The sequence below is a fragment of the Porites lutea genome, chromosome 5, assembly GCF_958299795.1.
Source record: "Porites lutea chromosome 5, jaPorLute2.1, whole genome shotgun sequence".
Taxonomy (NCBI): domain Eukaryota; kingdom Metazoa; phylum Cnidaria; class Anthozoa; order Scleractinia; family Poritidae; genus Porites; species Porites lutea.
The window spans coordinates 9,712,590-9,732,544 of NC_133205.1; the positions used below are offsets into that span (position 1 = coordinate 9,712,590).

The 19,955-nt window shown below is 38.4% G+C and overlaps 1 protein-coding gene across 1 annotated transcript; it reads right to left on the reverse strand.

Moving 5' to 3' along the window:
* Nucleotides 1-528: 528 nt before the first annotated feature.
* LOC140938963 (epithelial sodium channel subunit alpha-like) lies at nt 529-11,030 on the reverse strand. Its single transcript, XM_073388504.1, has 12 exons — nt 10,768-11,030; nt 9,981-10,083; nt 8,886-9,102; nt 8,128-8,258; nt 7,393-7,556; nt 5,921-6,034; nt 5,443-5,557; nt 4,768-4,840; nt 4,131-4,188; nt 3,341-3,405; nt 2,018-2,093; nt 529-970 (listed from the first exon to the last, which is right to left on the reverse strand). The coding sequence occupies exons 1-12, from the start codon at nt 11,011-11,013 to the stop codon at nt 782-784; spliced, it is 1,551 nt and encodes a 516-aa protein (XP_073244605.1). The 5' UTR covers nt 11,014-11,030; the 3' UTR covers nt 529-781.
* Nucleotides 11,031-19,955: the final 8,925 nt, after the last annotated feature.

Genomic DNA, 19,955 nt, shown 5'->3' on the forward strand with positions numbered 1-19,955 from the left:
AAGGAATTCTAGATGAAAGAGGCTGGAGAAAATGCCCACAACACCAAACTTTCCTGTCAGAGTGACGTCACGCACAGCCTTTAAAATGATGCAACGCGCTGTTAAATTTGTTCGTAAACAGGAAAAGTTTTATATCTTCTAGTCGTTGCATGTCATTAAAACAATTTGTTTGATTGTTTATTTTTAGTCAAATGACATTTTAATTGAAAAACAGGGGCAACTACTAGTACTCTTTTAACCCTTGTTATATCACCGATCATATTCTCCACACTGCTTCCTATACGTTATCGATGGTAGATTTGAGAGAATTTGTTTCAAAAATCAAGGTTTTTTTCACTTGTTTTACATTGTCTAATAATTAATACATCTTTATTCCGTGAGCAACTCTTTCTTTACTAAAATGGAGCCTTTTTATTGTCTCCATAGTCTCCGTTTATTAACGTTTCCTATTAACAGCAAATGAGCCCAACAAAAATTCCGAAATACTAACAAGTCTAAAAATGTCAGTGTCTATTCAAATGGCACTGATGATCAGTACACTGAACAAGATGGCTCTTAGTGTTGAGATGAACAACTAACCTGTGTCCATGTAAATGCACTTAAATGTGGAACGGCGTATTCAATACTGCCGTGCTAAAGGTATTAAATTTTGTTTCTGTTTGTGATAACAGTAAATGCCATCATCTGAATAATACAGTACCTCTAATTTGTTCTTCTTTGTATGCTCAGTATTTTGCACCTTGGTTACTTATATTCTAGAGTAGTTTGGAAATAAACGTTGTTAAAATCGTTGTAAATTGTCTTCTTTCTGTGGCTTCACCTCCCTAATGTGAGATTTCTTCTTCTTAAGCGTCTTCACGATTGTAGCAGTAATGGTTGCAGTGAGCTCCAATACCTCCACCACCGTTAACACAGAGATGCCGATCCACATTCCCATTAAACCACCGATGTCAGACCAAAAGCTATTCACCTGTTAAAAAAGAAAAGTATTATGGTATTGGAGGGCATTGAATAAATGGATGTTGGGTGCCCAGTGGCTAAAGGGGCCGTCGACATTTATGCCTATTTTTCGAAAAGGCATTGAAGTGTCTTGCATGCAAGGCCTACTTGCTTACCCCAGACATTCTGCCGTGGTGTTTTCTGGCTGGTACTCTTCTGGGAGAATTACGATGGTTCGATTTTGCCCTTAGCTTTTCCGCCTAGCGGACGATTTAGTGCAAGATTATTTTTCTCAAACCCCAGGCCAGTTGCTCAAACGTTGGATAGCGCTATCCACACATCGCGGACGGATAACTTTGTCGTTACTAATAACTAATATAGACTCGATCAACCTGGAGCCCATAAAGTGGGCGAGTAACTTCTATGTAGTTGTGTCACGGTGTTTTCAAGGAAAAGTTAATTTTTAGAACGATTTTGGCGCGAGGCGGAGTTTGAATGTTTTAACTGCTCCGATAGCCGCCGGTAGCCTAGTAAACATTTTACCCGGCCCTTCCTATGTGTAAACAGACCCTTTATTCGCTTTACTAAGCCCAATGTTATTGGTGAGGGCAAGGTTCTTCAAAGCTGGGTTAAGATAACCCAGGGTTAGTGCGAAATTAGAATTCGAAAATGTGAGCTTAAAAGTAAATTCAGTTCAATTATTTTTGCCTACAATTTCATGAGAAGATGCTCTAAACAAAGAATAGAGGAAAATGCTTTTGAACAATTTTAACAACAGGTAAAAAAAAAAAAAAAAAAAAACCAGCTTAAAACTCAATTTATCCTGGATTTTCCCTAATCGACCTTCGAACAACTGAGCCCTACCTGGTTCCTTTTTTTTTGATACTGATAATAGCTGCCCTCTGCTCAGGCGGTTTGGAACGAGAGGCAGTATTTACATTGTTACAATTGTACCGAGCCTACCAAGATACTTCATAAATTATCTAACTATTTCTAGACTTTTAACATTATGTTTTGGTATAATCATTATTATCGTATGGAAAGAGCCATTAAGATTTGAGCCGCCGACACGCCTTACCGAGTAAGCTGCCTCTTCCTCGATCAGTTCATAGTTTAATTCTCCATAGTAAATCTTCAACTTGAGAAAATAATCTCTATGGGACAAAGAACAAATAAATCAATTACCGAGTTTCACACTTACACACAGAGCGCACTTTGGTAGGACACTGGTGTTGTAAACATGGCGGAGTATTAAAGAATTGACGTTTGTACATTTATGTGAAAAGCTTTTGTTTGTTTTGTAACTTTTCATCGCTGAACAACCATTGAAATTTAGTTTAATTGCTATGAAAACAGCTGTCATCATCATCATCAGTATCATTATCATCATCATTATCTTCATTATCATCACTATCAATTATCAATATCAATATTAATATATAATATTAATACATAATATCATTATGCTTAATACCTCTTATTAGCCGAGTTTTCGGTCCATACTGTAAATTACCGACCGAGTTTTTTCCATCGATTTATGGACTAAGGGCGAACTCATCCATAGTGATTTTCTTAAGGGTTTCAGAGGAAATCATGATCTCATCCACAGGTATTTCTCATGGGGCTTCAATTTTTTTTAACTCATCCGTCGGTATTTCTAAGGGGGCTAGGATTAACCTTACTTCTGAAAGACCAGAAAAAAGGAACATCATCCATGGTAGGGGTTGGTGTATATTAGATGGAAGGGCCCCAGATGCGCTCGGTAAGCTTATGTTTGTTATCTTATTTGTCGCTCGTTTGCTCTTGGGCAAAACATCTCGCATCTCTGCCCGTCGATTTACATCTTCTTAACTGTGTACTGCGATGAAATTTTCAAACACTGACTAGAGTGCTCTTCTTCGATAAGATTACAATTCAGTTTCTTCATCGCCCTCGCTCACATATAAACACAGGTTAAAATGTTGAAGTTCTCATGGTTGACAGACGTCTTACAAATTTCTTTAAACCTTTTTTCGAGATAGAGCAGCGATAAGCATTTGCTTATGAGATTTGGTCCGTATAGCAAGTTACATACTTAACCATAAAATAATAATGATAATAATAATAATTGTTGTTGTTGTTGTTACGTGATGATAATAATGATTCTGATTATGACTGCTGGTGATGATGATGATTATTTAATAATTATTGAATAAGGCTGAGTATGATGCAAAGAATTATGTAGATCAGAGGATACAGCCTCCAAGATCAGCCTCCCTGTACTATTTCTGTCTTTTATCGGATATTTCCAAAATCTTCCAAATTTTGTCATCGCTAGTTGGCTTTGAAGAATTAGCAAGGTGATTCAGCCAACCAGAAACGGAGAAAACTTTTGAATGAATATTAACTAGTACTATCTTACCCAACGTCTCCCCTGTTCTCAGTTATATTAGGAACGTGCCGTTCTAATTCACCAAGGAGAGAAGTCTGAAAATTAAAGTAAAAAAAAAAGAAAGACTTCAGGGTTATTGAATCCATTTTAAGATTATCGCAGGAACATTCGGAATAACAAGAGTCACACTGGAAAAAATTAACATGGCATTATATCAATTTAGACCTGATTCCCTCTTTTTTTGTGAATCTCCTGGTCCCATTGCAATTGACCACTTCAGAAAACACCATAACATATCATAATGCTCTTTCTTTGTCACTCCAAAATTTTGCATAAGTATTGTTTTCAGTTTCTCTTGGGGCCATTTTAACTCCCAAGAGAAACTGAAGACAATGCTTATGCAAAATTCGGGGTGACAAAGAGCATTATGGTATGTTATGGTATTTTCTGGAGTGGTCAATATCAGTGTTGATAAGATCTTGGTAGTGATGACGTCAGTAGAAACAGACACCGCTTCTCTTGAATTTTTCAGAAAATTCTTGAGATTTACTCCTCACACTTTTGTACTCACTGTAATGTGCCCTCTCCCTCCCCAATGTTGAGCCACGTGTATTATGCAGCACTGAGACCACTGTAATACTCAAATCAACATTGGGAAAGAGGAAACGCACAGAAGTGTTTCAAAATTGATTGACTGATTATTGATTGACGAGGATTGTAGGTTAGTGGTATGTTTCTATATTAACTTTCTGACTACAAAGGACGCATTTACAATGACACTTTAGAGTTAATTAGTCAAGGAAAGAGATTTAATCTATACCAGGTATTGTCTTGAAGGCCACCTTGCCATCGAAACTGATGACTTGAACTCGTCTTCCCTTCATTGAGGAGAAATGGAGAACATCATGAAAAGCAACAATAATTATAACAGGATTCCGGAATCCAAGAAAATTTTGCGTGTGGAATCCAGATTCCTGGGCTTTGGAATTCGGAATTCGGCTCAAGGAGTCCGGAATCCCTCTGTAACGATTGGAGTCCGGAATCCAGAATCCAAGACTTTCCTGTTTTACCTTACATGGAGCAATTCTTAATGCACAATAATAGCAAAAAAAAGCTTAAAATTTAAAAGAAAAATTGAGGTGGATTAGTAAGAGAAACTTGCTATAAAAAGGAAAGAGTTAAAGTTTAACGTTCAAATAAAGCCTGGTTTCCATAGAATCGATACGACCACTTGTACGATCATTTACTTGTCAAACTCATAGGTGCGGCAGTAATTTTCCCTGGGGACCATCCCGCTGGCCAAAGAGCCAGAGGACTCTAGACACGAGAGTGAACCGCAGCGATCGTTGCGGTTGCAAAGACGCAACGCTCAATACAATACAATACAATATTTGTTTCACTGAGCCTAACGATTGTGGCGATGGAAACCAACCTTCTCTCAATGGACAGAGTTTTACCTGCATTGTTCTTTGCACTGGTTGTTGCAAGCACCGTCATGAAATTTGTCGACCACTTCATTGACGCAAACCACTGCAAAAAGAAGAAAAATTCCTGTTACACTAATTTAGGTTTTTTTCTTTTTTAAGTGAATTTTTTCTTTCTTAAAACACTCGCAAATATCTGAATGACCTAAAACAGTTGTTAGCAGATTATTAACGGGCGGAACGCACAAGGCGAGGAATGTTTTTGTTGCGGAATAGCTGTTGGGCTCTAAAATTAACCCTGTTCAAGTCACATGATTACTACTTGAGTGCCCAGAAGATTTGGATGTTGTAAAATAACCGATAGTTGAGAACTGGGATTAAAATTATTTGTGCGTGTCAAATAAGATTTGAGAATTCCCATTCTGAACCTGTTTCAACAGTGTTAAGGTCAACAAACAGACCCTAGAGCATAAAGTAAATTGCTCATACCATGCCGCATGAGAGAAACAAGAATAGATTTCAAATAATTTTCATAAAAAGAGGGCCAAACTTGGGGTAATCACTTTCTTATTCTTACATGACCTCTCTTTTTGCACAAAGCTAACGCCCCAAATCGTGGAATACACCGCAAACCACAAACATTAGAACATAAAAAATTAAGTATACACGCATAGTTAAATCAGTCTATATATGTGCAAAGGGGCTTACCAACTGTCATATTTTCAATGTCACATACAGGAATGCCCAGGTCATAGCTTATCGAGTACCAAACGCAGCCACACCTCTCATTCATCAACTCAGCAAAGCACGACATCTTGCAAAGCTGATTAGATAAAGTAACAATTTTTGTCCAGTTAAACTTCCCTTTACCGATATCAAATGTTGCGTTAATTTTTGTTTTGTTTTGTTTAGCAATGTTTAACGAATTATAAATTAAATTTAAGTACATACACCTATAAAAGATAATAACTTCTTACAGAAAAAACCTTCTTGGATGACACTGAAATATTTAAAATATTTTGAAAACACTTAAAAACTCTAGCTGAGAAAAATGTTGACACTACTAGCTTAATTGATTAATTCGTCCATTACGTTTTTACGTACTTTTTTAAAATGACAATGACACAATCGAACTCAAGGTGGAACTCTGTAATTAATCCTAGAGATATCTCCAAGGCTGACTTACCATGGAGGTGTAGGTCACATTGTACCGTCTAAAAATGTTATGCCCTTCTATCAGTTCATCACCAGTTTTTATGCAGCTTCTATTTTCAAATGGATCGAGCCTTCCAATTGCAACCTATGCATCCAAGACAGCAAGAATATGAAAAGATGAGACAAAAATGATCTCACTGTCCAATGAGTTCTGAAGGTGAACCCGTGCCATTATAATCATTAACGCATGTTCTCAGACCTGCATGAAACGGCCCGCCCCATGTAAGAGAATCCGGAATCCGGATTCCGGATTCCTTGAAATTTTTACAGGTTAATCCGGAATCCACTGATAAAGACTACAATAGAATCCAGTACCCAGAATCCGGAATCCACGGCATTGAATCCAGAATCCAAGACTGTCTTGGATTGCCTTAAATGAGACGAAACGTCTGTTTGCGCAAAGGAAAAAACGTTTCCCATCAGTTCAAGGAAAAAATGGTTAGGACCGATTCAAACGTTGCGCTACTACCTAGATGCCAAGCTGGCTTTATTTTAACACGACTTTGTTTCGGGACGTGGAATAAAATTCAGTGGAATAAAATATTTAACAATTATTGGAAGAGGTTGCGCAAAATATCGTGATTTGTCAGTGGTGAGGAGATCAATTATTTACCGAAGCAAATCACGATACATATTGCGATCGATAACTGAGTTTAATAATTGTTTTATCATTCGATCACCGAGTTTGTTTTTAATGAATATCTTTGGGAAGCAAAGCGATTTTCCATTTTCTCTCAAGAGCGATTGCAAGAAGGAGAAAAGCATAGTTTTTATTCACGCATAAGCAGAATATTATTTGCAGCCAAACACAGTTGGACGTGGTGGGGCCTCGGCCATGAAAAGGAAGAAAAATCTGCTTGGAATGATAATTTTATATAGCTGTTGTCGAAGACAAAACATAAAAATATTAATAAGTCAGTTTAAAAAATTTCTGGGTAAGAGTTAAGTCAGTGGTCATTTATCTCTAGCTACAGCGAGATGGTTTGCCTTAAACAGACCTCTTATAAGTAGGCACCATATATTTTACGGACACACTGAAATAGCATTTTCCCGATATTTTCTGTTTTATTGATTCTTTGATCGAGTATCGAAATAAGGTAGTAAATCAGTCTATGATGGCAAAAGTGAAACAAGCTACACGGATACATACATACACTGTTTACAGGTAGTCATTACGACACCTGAAGGAGGAAGGAGGATCATGAGTTAAAGATCTCTCCTTACAGATAAACCACCAAGCCCAGGAAAGGTTGGCCACGCCATCTGACCGGTCTACGTCCCCTAATCTTTTGGAATAGTGGTTTGGGTTCTTTCACTTCCCACAAAAAATAGATGTGAAGATGTGAAAACTAGTGCTGCGAGAAGGGACCAAAGGTTTTTCGTCCCTCCAAGCTCTACTGTGCTCTCTTATGGCTGGTGAGGGTCTTATTGTTTTGCGTTTACCTTTCGAAGCTCAATTGCCGTAGAAAAACCGGGAGAAACACTTATTCCTTGTTCATAAGGGAAGGGCATTTCTCTCTGTCCTCCGATAAAAACTCTTATGCCGGCCTCTTGTGAAAGCACACTCACATAATCCAACTGTTCGATGTTTATTTCTAAGGTTAGCCCTGCAGAAAAATAAATAAATAAACTTGCCATGTAGCCTGTCAAGTTGTGAGATGTTCTTGAGGTAACCAACTTTATTAAAAACTGAATCATTGGTTAATGCAATTCTATAGCTCTGATTAGTTTAGCCATTATGGTATATGAGCCATTATACCATGCTCTCCAAATATGGTAACTATACGCGTCTGCTCAAAATTAAAAACAAGCTGAAAATCCGTTGTTTTTATAAATAAAGTCGGGAAGAACTCGCTATTTTTTGGGCGTTTTTAATAAAACAATTATTCCACTCGCACTTGTTGGATATGAGATGATTATAACCATCCACCATCTCATATCCAAAGCACACTCTTGGAATAATTATTAAATATTGCAAAAATACGAAATTATATGTAGCTCCACCTCAGTAGCTCCTAGTGCCATGGCTGAGGTTAAGAAGAAAAATGAAGGATATTCAATTAGGAAGTGATCAAAATTTACATCGATCTCGACCTTCGCTTGAATTCAGCACCGATATGCAATATCTAACTTCAAAATCTAAAATAAAAGTCTGTTGTAAGAATTTTAGTCAGTTACCAAGGCCAGCCTGTGACGAATTCATCACTTCTATGGTTTCACCCACATCATTTATTCCTTTGTTGAACGTATAACAGTTGCCATATAGCTTATGCCAGAAATGTGTCCATGAGTTGCGCATGTCTTCTTCCCTGAAAATAATGGTGAATAGTAGTATAAAAGAGCCAGAACCCTCACATTGTCTTTTTATTTGGAAAAACCCTTCAACTGTGACAATCCCTAATTAGAGGCTTAAAGCACGTCCAATAGGCCATTTCCGAGTTTCCCCGGGCCTCTGTTTCAAAACGAGGGTAGGTCCTCAGCCTTTGATACGGTGATCATTTTTCATTCTCATGCAAATAAAACTCATTTTCAAAAGAAAGGTTGTGCACCTAGCCTCCTTTTGAAAGTGACGGAAGTGGCCTATTATGTCTGAAGATTGGTTTTAATGGGTGACTTGCAACTTCAATGTACGTAGACATGATGTCGTGATTTCAAAACTTTTGCTATTTTGGATCCGTCATCATGGGTCTTTTAGAATATCTTAATTCTCTTAAAATGCCAAACGGGGTCGAAATTGACTAAGATTTATAAGACTTTGTTCAATGAAAGTAACACGTTAAAGCCTGAATTCCAAATTTGGAATAATTCATTCTAGTGCAAACACATTTTCATAGTTTATCGCTCTATCTGTACTGTCATGTCTTCAATCAACCCAACAATTCGAATCAGTCCTTTTTCCACCCTAGAAGGTTTGAGTGTCACTCCATTATACTCACAAGCAGTCTATGTAGTTGAAGACGCAGCCTATAATCATGTCGTCCAGTTGATGCCCATAGTTGATAAGTTTCTCTTCAGGAATTTTGGCAAGACTTGTTAAAACTCTTTCAATAAGACCGTCTTTTTCTGGAAGATCGTTAACGTTTGGGAGGCCCTTTGCGTTGCTATTGGCCCTTGAACTCCTTGACGTAGTTTTGTTCAACCGTTTAAGTAATGCTATTAAAACATAAGATAAGGAAAACTTATCAATTGTCCAGAAAACTGAAAAGGAAAAGCCTGAGGCAGAGTGGATAATATGCATGTTCGTGTGTTCTCAGTTGATCTGACTTAAGTCTTATGAACCTTTGCTGGGTCTAAAGAAAATAATTCCATTATGTTAAAGACACTCCCAGTTACTGTGTAGGTGCATGGCTAGCGTTCTGTACATAGCAACCTTTCCTCTAGTTTCCACTCTTTTAATGCTAACCTCTTAATTTCTTTAAAAAAATGAAGGTTATAGCCAGTTCTCCTTAATAAAATTTACTATTTTATGCATTAAAAGAAACTTATTGCCTGAAGTCTTATTTACACTTCCGGAATTCAGAATGTCCGCAAGGCGGCTAGCACTTTCATATATTATTACCATGATACCATTTTCATTCTGGTTTCTTAAGTATTTCGATTTCATGCCCGTTGTGGGCGCCATTACAATCAGTCATTGTTGTCTCTAAGAGAGAACAAACAGTGGATCTAGGAAAGAGAGTTCGGAGGATTTGGAGCCCCTAAATGACCTAAATGCATCCACCTGAGTGACCAAAAAGGATTTTTATTTTCTATAACTAAACTCAGCAATTTTGACGTTAGCTAGAAATAAGGTGTAACGGCCAGGGTCGGGTTGCAAAAAACATCTTAAGATTAAGGGAACTCGTAACTATTATTTCAAAACGATAGGTTATTGTTCCAGAACAAAAGTTAAGAGCCCTCTTATCTTAAGAGGGTTTTATGCAACCGGACCCAGAACCGGTGGAGAAATAAGCTGTAAATTGGCTGTAAAAATTTATAAACAAAGCACAATATCTGCGACTAATTTTCAATTATAGAACGAGATAACTTACACTCGTCCAGTAATTCAGGATATTCTTGCAGTATTTCATTTGGAAATTTTGACTTGCGAATCATGTTAATGTTACAAATAGTGACTTGAGGAAAGGAAAGTTTCTGCAAGGAAAAGCAACTAATGTATTAATGCATTTTCAATTACAGAGATTTAACAAAACATGACGTCACGTGACACTATACTTGCTCTGCCTAGCCAGCGTCGCGGACGGGCGGCCAAAACCCAAGGGAAAAAAGAGAAAGGATTTTGAGCGAGAAATAGCCTGCAAAGCAGACGTATTTTGCAGTGTTAGTGATGATACTGTTCGGCTCTCCCGCCTTCTTGAACGTTGAACAGTGATCGAGAGTTGGGGCGAGTCAAAAATTGATTCCAAGGGAGAGTACACGGGTTGCTTTGAAGATGGTGGCCTCGTGGCCACGAGCAATGTAATGAACTTTCGTTTAAAAAAAAGGCCTGAATTTCAGGCTTCTTTCCTTTTCCCTCTCACTTTGCTGCCTTTCCTCTCCCTTTATGTACTTGCAACTGGAGACCTAACTCTGTGTGTCTTCCTCTGTGCCAACAGTTCCGCAGCGAGTCAGTTTTGTGCCTTATCACATTATGCTAGATGTTTCTAAGTTGAAAGAGGACGATATAATAACATAACACGCGTATTTTCCTCTTTAAAAATTTCAATCTTTATTTTCCCAAAAGAGGACCACGGTTTAACCACGCCCCCGACTGTCCCATCTGAAAGAACATTCTCTCTTGCTCAAAGCCAATACCAATCACACATTAACGAGCCATACCTTATCATGCATGATTTTAATTCTTGTTTTCAAAGGTCGTGATAAGTACTGCTCCGTGATAAAGTACAGCTGCACACTGAAGGCCACAAATGCACCACAACAGGCTAACAACCAGAACCATTTTCGGGCCCGCGAATCACCGGCATCGGCCACACGTCCATAGCCATGCGCAGTAGTGTGACCACAGAATTCAGAAACCTTGTGTTTTATCTGACTTAATAATCTTTTTCTTGGTGATGTGGACATTGATCCTCAATTTTACCTGCGCTTTTTTAAAAAAGGTAGTATTTAAAATATTATTAACAGAAAAGAATCGTCAGTTGTAATTTTTTAGTTAAATTTGTAATATTATTTTTTGCAAATATCTTAAGCGTATATTTTCTTCAGTATTTGGAGAGTGTCAATTTCAAGGATATGATTTGTGGCAAATATGGTTGAAAGCGCTTCTTTAAAACACTTTCTATGCGTTCAATTAGTCACAGACTATTTTTAATTTAGATGGAAGACAAAATGTTTGAATGGAGTAATAAAGTAATGGTTTTGAAAATGGGGTTAAAAGTTGGAACTCAGCTATATATATATTATCTGAACCACATATAGCCCAACAATAGCCGAGAATAATCCACAGCTACATTTTTGACTGGAGAACATGTAAAAAAGTAGCCAGAGAAAAAAGCCGACATTACTCGACGTCACCACTGGTTTTCCCGCGAAATGACATCTGAGAAACGAGCGCAGAAATACCATACTGTCGACTCAACACAACCCAGTTCTTGGTAAAGCTTTTGAAACATTCCAAACAATCATTCCAACAGTCGACTGTTTTCTCAGGTTGATAGAAAAGTGGAATATATTTGAAGAAGAGCCTAGAGTGCTGCTGTCAAACATTGTCAGGGAAGAAAAATTTTTGTTACTGAGGGATTCCTTATAACATCAAAATGAAACAGGAGTCCACCTGGTATCACCTTGAAGGGTCACGTCAATCATGAAAAAGTCTAGCCCTTGGCCTTATACCGCGCGGTCAATGCGTTTAGAGTCCGTTCGAGTAGTCTGTATCGGCTACGTCACCGAAATACATCGACCGACAAGGCCTGAAAAGACGCCACACGGGGGCTAGGCAATAACCCTCATCACGGGCGGCCCGAGCTCTACACGTGGTTTCATATTGCGTAATCCTTAAAATGGCCGTGAACATAAAGGATTTGTATGGGAATTCAGGTAAAAAATTCAAGAAGATAAATACTCGCTAGAATTTTCAATAAAATACGCCTTACCTTATTTACTTTACTTGTTTTTACTGCCTGTGTGGTTATATTATTTTTCCGATCCATTGCGATTTAATCGATTTCCTTTAACCCCAAGTTTCCACTCTAAGAGAAAGGACAAGGCTATACATTCCAGTTCTGGATGCCAGATGCTAAGGCGAAAAATCCTTAGCTTAAAATGTCCAAGCAGCCACAAACCCAACGCCAAAAACAAGCTAACATGACCTTGTTTCATTTCACCTCATTAGCCAAGCAATCTGGCCACTGCAACCGACGTCCTCTATGTTCAGTATGTTCGCGGTCGATTTTAAGGATTACTCAATATGAAACCACATGTATTAATAATTAAACTCTTATACAGAGCTTGGGCCGCCTGTGCTGTCATAGATGACATTGGTCACCGCGTGCGTCAGGTTATTAATAGATTCATTTGTTCGCTCCAAAAAACTATTTGCGTATCAAAGGAGAATAGGAAAAAGAGTATTAGAAAAGGAGGGGTGTAAACAAAATCATTTGTTGTGAGCGGGGAAAAATAAGGACTTTTGAACGAAGAAAATATGCGAAAAAAGAAACTCATACAAAGTCAGGTTTGTTCTCGTTGCGGGTGGATTTAATTAATTTTTATGATAGCAAAAGTACCATGCTGTGGTTGCTTGTAGACAAATATTATGTAATCGTCAGACGCGGAACAAATTTGTCAATATTTGGTTAAAACTACTCTTTGCCAACGATCCATAACTCCATCACTGACTCGGACTGTAAAATTAATGAAGGTAAAGTGTTGTGGGGGGGGGAAATGTTAGCCAACGTATAAATGAGAAATTGCCGGCTGCTGGCCGGGGATTGCGTCGCTACTATTTCTTTCATCATTTTAGGGTCATAAAAAGAGGCTAACTGTAGAAGAACATAAATCTGTAGTTGTCTTAAATAAGCCCTATATCTGCTGGCAGAAATCTCCTTTTTCAAAACTACAAGCTAAAAGGCTTTGAATTTACAGACATTTTCCATACCGCGTAAAACGAACGGCGTATAAGTCCCGCTGTTATTAGAATTTAGGGCAGCAGTTTCTTGAATATAACCCCTGAAAAAATTTTTCACCTCGCACTAAAATATCCTTTTGAGGGACTCTCAATAGATGTGATTCCTGGAGCCTGTTTCGCGAAGGTCCCGGTGACTTTTCGGGCCCAGAAAACTGCAGAGCTTTGTTTTTGCAGCTTTTACATTGGGATTAAAGTTTCAATAGTTTTGAAAATAGTAAAATTAAACACTGGCAATCAGTTCAAGAAGCACTGGGAACTGTGTTACTATTCAACAGGTTTGGATTTTGAAATTTGTCTTCGGGCTCGAAAAGTCTCCGGGGCTTTCGAGAAATGAACCCCTGGCCAATTAAGGTCAGTGTCGAACCTGAGCGAGTTATGCGAAATTGTGGAAACTTCTACAGTCGCAGGTGGTTCTATAGACTGTTATTATCTATGATTATCGCGGAATACAAATGACATATTTTATACCACTAAAAATGTTTTCTACTTCACCAACTTAGGAAACTATGCTCTTTGTGTTTAATTCGCCTGCTTTTCAAACTAGAGGATAAATTTAGTATGTTTCCGACGCAATCGTGACACCAACGCCGAGGAATACACCACAGTTACGTTAAATTTACTAAACTGAAAAATAGTTATCTCGATCTTTTAAACCTAGAAAAACGTAGTCTGATGAAGCTCAAAATAGGCATTGAGATAAAAACGGAAAAGTAAACATCTGTTTAAGAATCGAAACTTGACTTAAACTCGCCCACTTAATATTGTTAAAAGTTTAGAGTTTTACTTGGAGTGCACTAATTGAAAGCAGAGAAATGCACCAAAATATGAAACGCGCGGCACTGTTTTCAAAGAATGGTATTTTAGATTATGATTAGATCAATATTCGGGGTTGGAATTGAAGTTTTTGGTTCAGGGGAAAACGTGTCTACTTAAAAGGAAACTTTAATTTTAGAAGAGTCGTTTTATTCGAAAAGAGCTAACAAATTACCCACCTAAAAGTGAAATTTCATTTGCAAAAAGTATGCAAAATTGAACTATATTCATTAAAGTATCCTCTTTACTTTCTGAAAATGGCCTTTAGTTGAAGAATGGCGCGAATTAATCTGACTGGTCTTAACACCCTTCTCTTTATCTTATCTTAACCTTCAGTTCTCACCTTATAGCCGTGACCAACACTAACAATTTTTTTTTTCTCTTAATTGAGAACTGATTATAAATACGTGCAGTGGCTATGACTGGATTCTTCTCGATCCCGGCTTGGGACTCGCTTTGTCTAGTGACTCATGGCAGTGTATTGGGCTGAGATGTCGTCATTGTCGAACAAGCCTGAGACGGCTAAGAGCTGTTGTGCTTATCCGGAAGATAACATGCATAAATTAAACTCAGAGCTCTTTCCCTCTTGAATTTCAAGAGTGCGAGTAGGTTCTGGCCACAAAAATTTTCAGGCAACGTTTAACTTTTTCACCTCATTTCTCTGCAAAAAAAGTTACTGATTCGCAGTGATCTTTAAAAAAACTTGCGTGTTGCGTGTTTGCGAGTGTTAGTTTCGAGTCCTTAACACAAAGAAACCAGAATGCGTTAAACTAGTTTGTCTAGTTAGAGAAGATTTCTTCTCCAGAAGAATTCGATGAAGGTTTAATCCGGTGGTCCCCATTTTTGTCTATCGGGATCAAAGCGCTGCTAAAATGTACGAAAACTAAAACTGGCCCTAAAACAATTTGAAACAGATAACTTACCTCATTAAAAACTGTAACAAGAAGAGCGAGGTTTAAACAAATGCGATGTTATTTGGTGAACTTGAAGTTAATCAATAATTCATGTCAGTATGTGACATTATAATAATTTGGTGCCGGAAAATTTTCGGTTAAGAACAATTGTAATAGCCGGGTGTAATAGTAGTCAGTGATATTTGATTATCAAAAATAAATAGACTGACTGAGACTGAGAACACTTGAATACATATCGTTTTCATTTCTTCATCATGCTACTTTATTTCCGTCAAACCCAATCAATGGGTTGGATTAATGGAAGGCTAATGAAATCGGTTCCGGCATGGCAGATGGTTATTGTATTATATCTGGTTTAACCAAATCGTCTTCAAGGCCATTTTATCTTTCCTTCGGCCAACTTTTCTTAAAAAAAAAGAAAAAAAAAAGGGCAAAAAGGGGCAGAGGAAAGAAACATTTATCAATCCACAAATTATGAGTCTTAAAACGGTGGTCTTATATGAAGAATGCTCATTATCACCTTAGAAAACCTGAGAAACCTGAGAAAAGTTCACAGTTTAATATTCGAAGTTATTATTATTATTTTCTTTCATTGGGAAATGGAAAAAGGCAGGATACAACCCAATTATAGGTTGCATGTTGTTTGTAATTTACATCTAAATGGAAGGAAACCACTATACTATATCCCTTCTACTATACACCACCTAGAAATGAAAAGGCTATCTAATTTTCTTAAGCACGGAGGCCCTCAGCTGCTGAGTATTATTAGCTCTACTGAGAAACTTGTTTAAATAATGATCGTCTCAATCACGGACTCCCTTGACGACGATGACGACAATAGAAAAGAGGGGAGTAATGGGGGGGGGGGGGGGGGTCCTACGCACAAGTTAAGGGTACTGAATGATAATTGGGTTAATTAAAAAAAAAGGAAAGGTTTGCAGCTCAACAAAGAGTCAATTTAACTAAGAAAGAAGGGATTTTTTTAAGTCTTTTGCCAAACAAACTGATACTTTCGGACTCAGCTTTCAAACCAGTGTACTCAATGATGTGCCGATTAAGAACTTCAAGGGAGGAATGCTTACTGTACTTTATGGGTATTCGAATTCGTTCTTTACCTCCAAGAAAACCAATGGGATCTACATAATTTATTACTCCCCCTAAAAAACGTTTTTCATTGTCCCTTTTGGCCATTGCACCCGAGATCCCTACGCAAACCCCACACGTCTTAGCTCCACAAAAAATATAAGAGCGGACTTATGATTGATTCAAGAAATTCTAACGTCACGGAAATTGTTTCCCAGCTCGGGTTCGCAAGCGCTCTTTTCTCAGCAGGTGAAACAAGTGCCGAAAAATTAAAGCAGGGGCGGGCCCAGGAATTTTTCCCTGGTGAGGCATAACTGGGAATTCTCGTAATAGCGCCAATGATGAGTGCCGAGGGCAGGAGGAACTAGGGGGTCCGGGGGCATGTTCCCTTGGGAAATTTTGAAAATTTGAGTACACTAGGATGCAATCTAGTGCAATCTGAACGCTAAAATTTGGAAAAACAACAGGATTTCATTATGGTCAACAAAGTAAGAAAATATGAACATTAACCACAAAGGACTGTTGATGTCTTGCAAAGATAATTGTCACGTTGGACGATCAGCATTGCAGTATTCTACTTGCAGAATTTAATGTATCTACTCAAAGTAAGACTTTTTTCAGCTTAACAAAAACCTATCTTACTTTCGTAGAAAATTATCAATCGTCAGTTTGTTTTAGCATTCAATCCATGGTTTGGAGAAAGTTTTAATTGACATCAAATTTTCCAAAGCGATTTTGCTTGTCATTTGATGCTGAAACAAACTGATTTCCAATATCTGCCATGTTCAATTTGCCAGTCATTTACTTGTGAAAGAGGGGATTCAATCTTCCTCGGCAAATAAGTGCCCAATTTTTAGTTATCCCGAAGTTGAAAGTTGATGGGGCAAACGCCCCACTTTCAGCACCGCCCTTGAAAAGGCGTCTCCTCTCAGGGGCTAGGTCATTTAGGACATATAAGGTAACGAATTAAAATCCTTTAGGACCTTTTAAACAAGGTCATTCGAGGGTCCACTGGCTTCAGTGTAAAATTCTTCTTCAGCTGCAACTTGCCATCTATTTTCACGAAAAAATTAGTTTAAAATCACGAATATCGGACAAAGATTTTAAAGCTCACGTATCACGACAAGCAAACCATTCACAGTTCACGGATTTTAATTTCGAGTTTTCACCTTTCACGAAAATTAAAAACACTTAATCCCGTATCACGCAAAAACCCCTTTCACCCCCTCAGAAAAGTGACACATGAATTAATACACTCTTCTCTTTTAATAAGAATGTACAATTTTTCCGGCCCAGGCTGAATATTCCGTATTTTCCTGCCAATTTTAGGCTGAAATATTCTTATTCTTTAAATATTCTTGTATTATTCTTAATAAATTGCCTCTGAATTTTCCGTTTTTGGATGTATTGGGGTACGGGAAATTTGAAAATTCCAGATTTTCAAATGTCAATTTCCCACCCTGGGGTCTCCATTTCGAGTGATCTTCCCACCCCTGGGGCGAACTAATAGGCACTCACAACAGTCTTAAAAAGCAAATATATAGATTTAGCCAGGGCTAAAGGCTAAGCTCTCTATAATATTTAAAGTTTGTCCAAACAAAATATAGAATCGTGTAATGCTAAGTGGCGAAGGCAACGTCGGAAAACGGTGAAAAACACTGAGCAATAGGTCTAATTAGCAAAAAAGCAACTTTGCACTTGCAGCACACTTTTTTTGTACATTTCTTTGCCGTTGTTTTGCACGACTACAATGTGAAACTTCCACTGCGACGATCATTTCTTCATTTTCATTTCATTTCCGCAGTTCATATATGATTTATTTCGTATATCATTAACACTCATTTCTTTCACGGGAACATACGAACCAACAATTGACCTGCTCCCAACGTCAGTGGCTTCATAGCTCAGTTGGTAGAGTATTGCACCGGTAATCGCGAGGTCACGGGTTCAAACCCAGTTGAAGTCCTGAATTTTTTTCAGGCTTCTTTACGCAATTGCATAAATTGCGTTCACTGCGACGATCATTTCTTCATTTTCATTTCACTTCCGCAGTTCATATATGATTTATTTCATATATCATTAGAAACTTCTTTGTTACACGTTTTTTTGGTGGAAATATTGTACGTGCTATCGTTCCCTTTTTTTTTTCACTGCCGCTCATTTTCACCTTGCATTGGTGGCCGCTAGCATTTCTCATTTTGTCACCGCTGCTACAAAGTTTTCATGTTGTTCTTCCAACAAAAAAAATGTCTCCTTTGTTTTTTTTCTCGTTGAGCTTCGCTGGCCTGCCGCCTGCCTTCCCTTTTTCTCTGTCTTTCTCTTGCTCTATATTCAAAATTTGTGGACATGACAGTTAATGTATTAAGCTTAATACTTTAGACACCACAGATACAGAAACAATCTCCACTTTCCTTTTTCGTCTTAACTGACTCTTTAGTTCTCTGTTTTACAAGACGCCGGTGGCTATGAGATTTCCCGCCAAAATAACTTCCAGTTGCATTTGGGTTGCCATAGCTGTTGATTGAGTTTTTTACATTAGTACGCCTGTGGTGCGACGGGCGGTCGCTCGGTGTACGCTTACGTGATTACCAAATTTTCTAGGATGGGTAGATTTACTTAGCTATGGGGTTCCGCACGCGCGCGTTTCGCGCGCCCGTGGAGCTGCACTAAAAGATACTCGCGAACTTTCGTTCTGCTATCCTTCACGAAGAAATGAACACATAAAAGTGTAGCCGGAAACTCATCCAAATGACTACTGGGTATTTTCTAAGATGGTGGACCTCTTCATTTCCTGGTCTCCACTTTCCAAGATGGCAGCTGAGTCAAATTTCCCACCCTAGGGACGTTCAGGATGTCAAATTCCCTACCCACGTGCGCTTCACTAAGTCTAATTCCCGTGGTTTGCCCGCCACCCCTCCCCCTTATAGGTGATAGCCAGGGCTAAAAGCGAAGTTCTTGTATTATACTTATAGTTTACTCAAAGAAAAATAAACGACAACAAAGAAAACGGCTTACAAAATCAATAGGTCTAATTAGCAAAAAAACAACTTTGCACGTGCAACACACTTTTTTGTACATTTCTTTGGCGCTGTTTTGCCCGGCTACTACACGAAACTTCCTACTTTATGCACGTTTTATTGAGGAAGTGTCGTATGTTTTCCTGTTCGCCTTTTTTCACTGCCGCTCATTTTCACCTTGGCAGCCGCTAGCATTTGTCATTTCCTCAGCACCGCTAAAAAAAACTCTTCATGTTTTCCTTCCGACGAAATTCGTCTCCTTTGTTTTTTTGTCTCTTGCTCTCGCTCTTTCTTTGTTAACCATGTCTGTGTTAACATTCTGATTTAGTCGGTAAAAGTACAGACTCGGCTTTGCTGTTGTTTTTTGCTCTTGAAAAGTCAGGGTGGCTATGCGGTTTACCACCAAAAATGCGCTGGTGCGTTAAATACGAATTTCACCGCGGCATACATGAGGAGCAAAAATTGAAGGTAGATATGACAAAGCAAAACGTTTTCAGACATATATTTATAAAATAGACCTCCGAGAGAGGACCCTGATGATCATAGGCTTACTGGCAATAGCGCCTTAGTAGTCTGTACAAAAACCTGGTGCCTTTCTTAAAGGCGCGCAGTCATGTTATGTCGCGACTGGTAATTGGCACGTTCACTTTTTGACATTGTTTGTTACACGTCCTAAGTGCTTTATAACACGTAATGTTGGTTCGGCGGCCTCAGGCAAAGTTAAAACTTTTACAGGTACGGTTCTGGGACTATTGTTATTTTTTGCGTATTCTCAGAAATTCAGTATAGATACCCCGGAAAGCTTCATTTTACTTTCTTTCACCACAGTCAAACTACTGAAGGAGGTTAACCCCCCCGCTCCCGGTTGTAACATGATGAAACTGTTAACCGTTGATAAATTTTTCAGTCACTAGACACTCGTATTAGAATGACGACGGATTTTGCGTTTTCCTGCCTAGTGACACTGGTTCTCGCGCGAGTTACCTATTATTGAGAAAATATCGTTCCCATAGTCGTCTTGGTATGAGAATCAACAGACTGCGAGCAGTCTCTCTT